This window comes from Miniopterus schreibersii, assembly GCF_964146895.1.
Source record: "Miniopterus schreibersii genome assembly, chromosome: 9".
NCBI lineage: Eukaryota > Metazoa > Chordata > Mammalia > Chiroptera > Miniopteridae > Miniopterus > Miniopterus schreibersii.
The window spans coordinates 17,504,543-17,513,955 of NC_138118.1; the positions used below are offsets into that span (position 1 = coordinate 17,504,543).

At 44.8% G+C, this 9,413-nt stretch overlaps 1 protein-coding gene across 1 annotated transcript in view; it reads right to left on the reverse strand.

Moving 5' to 3' along the window:
- Nucleotides 1-7,710, reverse strand: part of SND1 (staphylococcal nuclease and tudor domain containing 1) — a 419,115-nt gene extending 411,405 nt beyond the window's left edge. The window contains exon 1 of the mRNA XM_081146624.1: nt 7,410-7,710. Within this exon, the coding sequence (XP_081002750.1) occupies nt 7,410-7,487 (78 nt within the window). The 5' untranslated portion in view covers nt 7,488-7,710. The remainder of the gene's footprint in view (nt 1-7,409) is intronic.
- Between the last annotated feature and the right edge of the window lie 1,703 nt (nt 7,711-9,413).

The window sequence follows — 9,413 nt, forward strand, 5'->3', positions numbered from 1 at the left end:
AGAAAACCGTATTTCAACCAATTCACCTTCTCCAAAAAAAAACCCAAACAACAAGAAATAGAAACAGAAAACATGTTTCATGCAGGATAAGCAGCAATTCAAAGTGAAGCCCACCATAAGGTCTGAGACTTCTCAGCTTTGATTCATCATGCCTAAAAGACATGTAATACAGGCTTTCTTATTCAACTGCAGCCTTTGGGGACTGGAAGGAGCTCAGAGACAATGAATCTGACTGCCTCATTAAAGCTAAAAGTCAAGTCTGACAGGTAAATCTTACCTACATCACCAGATGGAGAACAGCAGCATCTGGACTAGAACTTGTCTCCCCTGAATCCTAAGCCAAGGATCTCTCTTCCCTGCCAGATTGCTTCCCAGGTACAGTGTTAATAAATTAGATTAACCTTAAGCACAGATCCCCCAAATCTCCTCAATTCCTCCTATTACACATGAATTTGGTGTTACAAAACCATCCCAAGCAAGGCTATTTCCCACGTAAAGCGCCTCAAAATGTGTTAAGGCATAAAGAGGAAGAAGAGATGGTGCCTTAAGTCACTCATCATAAGCATATAAGTGGAGAAAAATCTGTCAAGCCCGGTTTATATAGCAGGCTGAGCATCTCAAAAATGACATCTGAAAATGTCATCTAAATTTCCATTAGGTTTATTTTTTCTTCTTAATGTAAAAAAAAAAAAAGCCAATAAAAAAATAATTTTTTTTAAATACCAACTGAAACCACTGTTCTTTTTTTCCATGAACATTAGAGCTAAGTGAGAAAAACATAACATTAACTTATCATATTGAGTCTCATTGAAAATAAGTGAAATCCCACAACACTCCATCTGCATCAAATGTTCACAACCTGTGATTTTGCATAAATTTCTGCTGTGAAAACAAAAAGCATATGTCAGTCTCCCAAGAGAGGGAGCAGCAAAAGAACCTGGATATCCATCTCCCAAGAAGAAGTAAGAGAAAAAGCTATATAAGCCCAGTAAGAGTTAAATCCTTTTACTTCGTTCCTTCTCCCTGATAAGAATTTCCTACAGTTTTTAGCTATGCTCTTCCTTGGAGACATAAAATAAAATCAAAGACCAGACCCCAAAGGATATCTACTGCAACCCTGCTAGAACCACACCTATAAGGTATATAGCCAGCCCATACTGAGAAGTGAGTGACAACCTTCTTACCTGGATTCCAAAACCTGGCCAATTTTCTCTTTTAAACCTGCTAATGGAGACTAAAATTTTCACTTATTTTCCAAATTCCACTCTCCAAGTAAACTGGGGCACAGACTCAACAAGTCATTTGCTCACTTATTACCAGGTAGTGTGATCACTACCAGACCTCAGGAGTCCCCACTCCCGTTAATGAAGAGTCATACTGTGCACGAGCTAGTTTCTTTCTGACCATTAGTGTGACCTCTGAAGCAGCTCCTTTGTTTTTCACCACCACTGGTGAAAGCTTGACTAAAGCCTGCTAGATTAAGAGTTGCCAGAGGCCAAAGTAAATTACATGTAGCAATAAAATGCTAACAGAAGTATGAACACTGACAAGTTCTAGATGCTATTTAACTCTCATTAAGCCTGCTCTTGGCATTTATCTTCTCATCCAGGTCTCCTCCACTGGAAGACAGGTACAGGTTTCCCCCACTATCCAAACGGAGAGTGGTCCTGTGAAAACTTTCTTAAGCTGAAATGAGGTCAAGTGAAGAAGCGATTACCATCAACTTACATGGAAAAATTTTTGAGCATTCCCAGAAGCAAAATTCAACACATATGATGTCTTTATTTCATTCACCACAATCAAAATGCTTAATTACATCTAGTTTTACACTAAGCATAACCATTAAGAGCTCTCTTAGGCTTCTCTGATACTTCAGGACACATCTTGCTAAGGGATGCACAAAATAAATTAATATGAAATACAGATGCTCACAGATACAGTTCAAAGCTATGGAAGCTTGATGCTGAGATGCTGAGATGCTGAGTTTGGTTTCCAGGGAAGGAGCCTGGCACGGACACACTTGCTGCTCAAGGTGCACACTGCCTCTACAAAGGCTTGCTACAAAACAAATGCTGAATGCTGTTATTACTTTTCACCTTTTTTCGTAAAAGCAAAAATTCTCTTTGGATTGCTTTCAGTTAGCCAAAACAGATACTAATGTAGGTCTTTCATAAAAGCTAAGTGGTGTAATACGAACTTCTGAAAAGCAGGGGATAGCTGTAGTGACTTTGGGAATATATAGGAGTGGCTGATAGGAAGTCAAAAAACCTTAAGTGTTGCCCTAGCTGGTTTCACTCGGTGGTTAGAGCATCAGCCCGTGGACCCCAGGTTCGATTCCAGCAAGGTTGTAAGCCTCGTCTGCATGCTCGGCCCGATCAGGGCGTGAGTGGGTGGCAACCACTCAGTGTGTCTCTCTCATCGATGTTTCTCTCTCTGTCTCTTTCTCTGTGTGTGTCTCTTTCCCCTTTCCACTCTCTCTGAAAAAGCAATGGAAAAATTATCCTCAGGTGAGGATTAAAACAAAAACAAACAAACAAAAAACCTTAATCTTTGCCCTGTAAGAAACAAGAATATGAACAAGAGCGGGCTGCCACTGTTTACATTTATTCAGTGGACTTAATGTCAGCTATTAATCTCATCAGGGTATCAAAACAGTGACCGCCTCCACTGCCTTTTACCACCCTCAAACACATATCTTAATAATGGAGATTAAACCCATACCATTTATGTGGAACATTGAACTTGGAAGAAATTTTAAGAGCTACTATAAAAACACTGAAGATAATCATCAATGGTGGCCCTAGGGCCTTTGCACTTGCTGTTCAGTCTGCCCGGGACACACTTCCTCTATGGTTGGTTCTTTGGTGTCCATCAGATCTCAGTGCAAATGCTGAAAGAAGCCCTTGCTAACCTCCCAACCTAACCAAGCCACCCCTTCCCTTATTCCCAACCACTCTCCCCATTCCCCTTCTTAAAATCACTATTTATATTACCATGCTTATTTCTTATTTACTTTATTGTCTGTCTCCTCCGTGAACCATAAGGAAACAATTCTGATCTACTTCTTTTACTGCTGTTTCTCCAATACCCAGACAGAGCCTGACACAGCAGATGATCAAAAAATGTGTTCAAGAAAGAAAGGAAATATGATTGTTCATCAATCTATATAATTAGTTAGTACATGGCAGGAGCCACTGTTAGTATAACTAGAGCCAGACAGATGCTTCCTTCTCACACAGAAAAAATGACAGAAAGCCTTCACTTATAATCTTGACTGAAAGTTGCCATGTTTACCTGCTGGGAAGTGGGCAATTTTAAGACTGCAGGGAAAAGTCTTACATCATATTCTACCTCCTTCTTTGCAAATGGACTCTATAAAGTATCATTATTCAGCTTCCTTGTCCCTTTGAGTAGAATAAGGGTACTTTCAGTAGCTTAGGAAAAGTTTTTGTTTTGTTTTTTCTTTCACAGCCTGCATGAGGTAAGTGCACATAGGAAGGAGGAGGTCAGCACACTACTACTCTCTCCACACTACACTCGGGAAAGGCGCATACTTCTTAGTTCAGAAACCTAAGAAACACTTAGCTAAGTGTTGTATATTATAAGTAGCATTTCCTATAGGTTGTAGGAAATTTCCTACTAAGCTACTCACCAGCATGTCTACCTCCCACTTTACAACAACCTGGCAGTACAATTCCTGTTGAAGGAGAAATTATGGCCATCTCCTTCCTCGAGGTTACCCTCTGCACAGTCACCTAGTGAGAATCATGGTTCTTAGCATAAAACCAAAGACTGGCAGAGGGATTTCTTTCCTCTATGGAGGCAATTAAATGAAGTGAGGTAAAATGGGAACTGGGATTTGGCACTGTCCTCCCTTTGGCCTTCCACACCATAAGCAAGATAAGATATGCTGCATCCAGGGCTGTTTCTGATAAGCACAGGAGATTCAGATTCATGCTGCTGTTCCGAAAGCAGCCTATGGGCTCCAGATTGAAAAGTCGTGCAAACATACCAAGTTAGATGGGAAAGTTAGAGTGAAAAGACATAGAAAAAGTCTCTATCCCCAAATCAGAAAGTAACTCAGGTTAGTACAACCAGGGAAAATAGTTATCTCTATGTAGCTGCTAAGTAGTGCGACTAAATTTTATACACTAAGTTCCCCAAGACTTCTCCCATCCTCATCTAGTAAGCATGTACTAACAATATTCTGTTGCAGCTAAATACTGTCTAGCAAATTATTCAAAGAAATCCAGAGTTAGCGTCCTTCAGGGTTTTGAAAAAGTGGTATCTGATTTGACAGAGACAGTTACTTTTCCAGGTTATATTTTTTTCTGCCCACACATTTGCCAGTCTCAACCCAACTCAGGAAATATAAATCCACCTTCAGTTTTTCCATTATCCTTGCTGCCTTTTCAGTAACAGAACGGCTCCAAAAAGCTTGTGTGAACTTACTGCCTACTTCCTCTTTAAACACATTCCAGAACCAACTCTGTCCCTTTGCTTCCACTCAAATAGCCAACACAGCCTCTACCATCACTGTCATTTTAAACAACTGGTCAAATGTAAAGATTTTTTACAGCTTGATTCCCAAGTTCTTTCTTCTTTAACCTTAAAGAAAGTAACTCAGGACTGCCTGGCCAAGTGGCTCAGTTGTTTGAGCGCTGTCCTGTGCACTGAAGGGTTGCTGGTTTGATTCCCGGGCAGGGCATGCATCAATGGCAACCAATTGATGTTTCTCTCTCCCTCCTTTGCACTAGGAGTATGAGGCAGAGACCAGAAAAACGGGTACCTTTCACAGCCCTATAACCTGTTCTTTTGATCAAAAAAGGGAAGCATTCCTCTTCACTACAGCAAGCCTCACGCCTAGATCTTTTCAGACTTTCAGCTCTGCCTGAGTCCAGACAAATCCAGAGGACTCACCCTGAAAAGCATGCCTCTGGTTAGTAAGTGTTCCAGTTTCTGCCCCTTTCCCCAAAGGCAGAAAAGCAGTGATTACAGTTTTTCCTATTCTTCAAATTACTTCCTTCTCGCTTTCCTCTGTCTTCCTTTGGAGAGTTCTTACAAAGCAGTTCCTAGTCCACGGGAACTGATTACCCTCCAGGAAAATACAACTTTGCTTAGGAAAAGAGCTTCACACAGAGCAATTTGCCAGTGGTCGATTTTTCATTCCAGACAAGGCTTCTAAGCCTGGCACAAACTGCCTGTCCCTCTACAGTTTGCTGGGTTTCCCTCCCCTAACCTCTGCCTGGAACTGACCCACCCATCCCCTGCAGTTTGGTCACAGAAAACCAGCAATATAGACTACTCAATTATTGCATTTTAAAAGCCTCCTCTCAGACTCAAACATGTCTTCCACACCACACTCCTATGTACATAAGGAATAGAAACAGCAAATGAAGTCACTCACCACAATAGCAGCTCCCGGATAAGACAAGGAGTAACATCTAATCTTTTCCCAGCTTCAATTACAGTCAGCTTCACTATCCTGCAATTTTGTGGCCATGCATGACTGGCCCCACCCTTATAAATTCATGCCCTGGAGTCAGAGGCATCATAGCACCATGCTGAAGAACATGTGCTTTGCCAGACAGACCTGGGTTCGAATCCCAGCTCTGCCTCTTATTAATAAAAAGTGCCCGCCCTTGAGTAAACTATTTATTCTCTCTAAACCTCAGATTACACATTTGTAAAATGTAGCAAATAATCCTATCTACTTGTTAGGTATTATAAATGAGATAATACAAACAAAATACTCAGCACAATATATGACCCTTAATAAACAAGTGATTGTGGATATTCAATATCCATGGGGGTAATCTGTGAGCAGGCATAGGCACCTCATAGAATCCAAAGGCCCTGGAAGCCTCCAGCACTAGCAGAAGCAAAAATATGTTCAGCTTCATTCCACTCCCACCCCACAAATGAGAGGGGCCTTAGCAAAGGAAAAAACTCACAGAGAGATCCACTCAGTGCTGCCAATCCCGCCACCAGACCATGAAGCCAAGCTTTGCTTCTATGGTAAAGGGAAAGATCAGTGCACATGAAAAAGCTAATTAATGAAAGAGGAGACCCTTCAGGATAATCCTTTCATGGGTCAGGTCAATATTTCAACAAGGGGAAAATATGTGCATCTTGGAAAGTCCCTTCTCATTCAGTTTCTGATCAGTTCTGACTCTCCAGGGGAAAGCAATATTGAAAACCCTAAGGATCTCAACCGGTGGCTGAATATTACCTAAGAAATGAATACATGAGAATCAGGGGGAAAGAAAAATGTTGAAATCTAACTTACACACACACACAAGCTGAAGAACATTTTAATCCTGTGAAAGGCAATGAGCCAAGGAAATACAATGTTTTTTAAACTTTCTACAACAGCAAAAAACTGTGGAGCTTTAGGAGAAAGTGTCATAAAGGACATTTGCTCTTCCAAATGGAAAAGTCATAATTTAATCTGAAACAAAAATCTAGAAGTTTACTGTCATCACAACCAGAAAATCTGGTAACAACCAAGAAATGTGAGGTTCCAAGATTTGGGAGGGTTGGGGGAAGGACAACAGAGGGGAAGTGGTGAAGAGAATTTATACTAAAATTATCATGGAGCTGGAAGTAAATTTTTTAAAATGAATTTTACCAGATTTTGAATTCAAAATGCAAGAATGTGGGGAGTGAGGGGTTATAAAATCTATAGTGTTACAGCCGTAGACTGAGAATCAGAACACTTGGGCTCTAGTCCTGGCTCCAAACCAAACCACCATGTGACTTTAGGCAAGTCACTCTAAGGGGTGGGAGAATAATGATGGTTAATATTCCTACCGGCCTAACATTTTAAGGGTCGAAAGGAGGGGGAGCACAAATATCAGCTCTCAGAACTACACACTTTACACAAGAAGTGGAGAGGAAAAGAAGGGAAATGAGGGCCAGAGAGCAAGGAAACTTTGAGTAAGGAACTGAACGTCGGTGGAAACAGAAAAACTTCAAGATGGCCAAGCACTCCTAGAGTTCCAGGGAAGAGTAGATGTCAGGATCTCGAAAAACTGCAAACTGCTCAGCAAATGTCAAAATGGACAGAAGGACGGGGGGATGGTAAGACAGATATCAACCAATTATCTCCGTTAATCAATCAGTACTCGGTCTGTCGTGGTAAACAGCCGGGAGATCTGAGTGCCGCGACCACGGAAATCACTGTGACCCCTGATGCCAGGGTGTCCAGGAGGGAAAATAGGAAGGGGAGTCCGTGTCGGGTTCCTTCTACAGAGGGGATTCTGAGAATGGGTGAAAAGTGAAGAAGGGGGACAGAGAATAAGGGGACCTGGGAGACTATGCAGCCTGGCGGGAGGGGAAGAGGAGCCAGCGCCAGACTCCCGCCCAGGGACAGGCGGTGTTGTGGGTATCTGGGGCCCGGTTCTCACCATCTTGACAATGCCCCGTTGCACGGTGGGGACCAAGGGTCCCCCGGAGGAGCCGCCGCTCTGCGCGGAGGAGGCCATGTGTAGAGATGGGAAGACAGCGAGAAACCCGGCTTGGAGGTGTCAATGTGGGTATCGGTGTTGGTGAGAGGCCGCTGAGCGAGGAGCGGGCTGGCGGCGAGTTGCGGACGATGGACGGGAGGGACGCGCCGGACGCTCACAGAAGCAGGAGCGGGACAGCGAGCAGAAAAGGAGACGCGATCTCCGCCGCCGCTACACGTTCTACTCGCCGCGCAAGCGTGCCAGAGCGCCACCGCCCTCCGGCCAATTAGCACCCAGAGCCTGCCGGACCTCAAGCCAATAGGCACCCTGCTCTCGAAGCCCCGCCCCTTGGCCCCAAAACGGGTGGCGAACTCCAGGAAGCGGTGAAAGCGCTGATTTGCGGTGGCGGCCTAAGTCTGGGGCGGGACTTCCGGAGCAGCCTAGTCGGTACTGTCGGGAGGTGTAGTGAGAATGAAAGGACACGTCAGCATCTGGCTGCGGGGCGCGGGGCGCCCTGGGAGCCCCAGGGGGCGGGTCTGCGGACCCCAGCGGCCTGGCCCCGCCCCTCCGCCCGGCCCCGCGGGCCGTCGGGGAGCACACGTGGACGCGCGTTCCGGGAGGGCGCCTCGGGGCCGGGGAGTGCGTCCCGAGGACCTGGAGCCGAAGAGGCCGCGTCCTGGAGGGTTCGCGGTGCCGGCTGCACACCGACTTCCGACATTTTATGGGGAGAACTTGGAGAAGTCTGAGCATCGTGAAACCTGCCCGCGTTGGCCTGGACTCGGAACGCGGCCGCGCTTCTTTCCTGCAGTCCGGAGTGTGTCGCGCTCGTGCTTGTGTAACCGGTGTCTAGCGCTTGTAAGGCGCTCGATGCATGTTTGTTGATGGAAAGAATAAATATTTTAGGGGGTGACCCTCGCCCTTCGGGCTCTTTCCTGCCGCGCGGGTCAAGTCAGGAAAAGCCTCGCTGCAGGCTCGCCCTGAGCCAGGGGACGCAGCCCCCTGCCCGAGCGTGACAAGCCTTCCACACCCATTCCCACCCGCTCGCCCAGCCCTAGTGTCCTTTCGATAAAATTGCGGAAGGTGGGGCGGCGGGGGGCCGGAGCGGACAAATATTTAAAAGAACGTTTAGAGACAACTAATATTCGTCGAGTGCCCACGATGTGGAGCCAAGGACCTTAGGAATTATGACATTTAATCTTAATCTTTAAAACCTGACTCTGCACGGAGAACACCACTTACCCTGCAGTTCTTTTGGGAAGAGGCTGTTTGCTGATTCTCCCGCACTTCACGCGTCCCAGGGTCAAGTTTTGGGGTCAGCATCTCTGTAGCACAGCTTACAATATGGGAAGCTGGTTCCCATCAGAGCAAGCAAGTGAGAGAGCAAGAGAGGGCCAGCAAGACAGATGCTTTTACAGCCTAATCTCAGAAGTAACATCCCTCCACTTTGCTATATTCTGTTCATTAGAAGGATCACTGGATCCTACCCACACTCAAGGAGAGGGGATTACACAAGAACTCAAATACCAGAAGCAGGATAATTGGTGATCATTTTAGAGGTTGCCTGTTACACACTCTTCTTTAAGTAGAATTCAAAGCCCCTGAACCTCTATCCTATTTTTAATACTGATTTTTTTAAAAATATATCTTTATTGATTTCAGGGAGAGGAAAGGCGAAGGAGAGAGAGAGAGAAACATCAATGATGAGAGAGTCATTGATTGAGCCCACAACCCGTGCTCGAACCCTGATCACCTGGATCCTAGGTCAAAGCTCAACTGCTGAGCCATACCTGGCTGGGCTCTATCCTATTTTTACCTGTCCCTTCTACTTACTGGGAATTTCTTCTGTTTACTCAGTCATTGATCTGTAACTCCACTGGGTCTGGGTTGTTTGTTTGTCTGTTTTAATTAAGGCTTTTTTAGAGTAATTTTAGGTTCACAGCAATATTGAGAGGAAGATACAGAGAT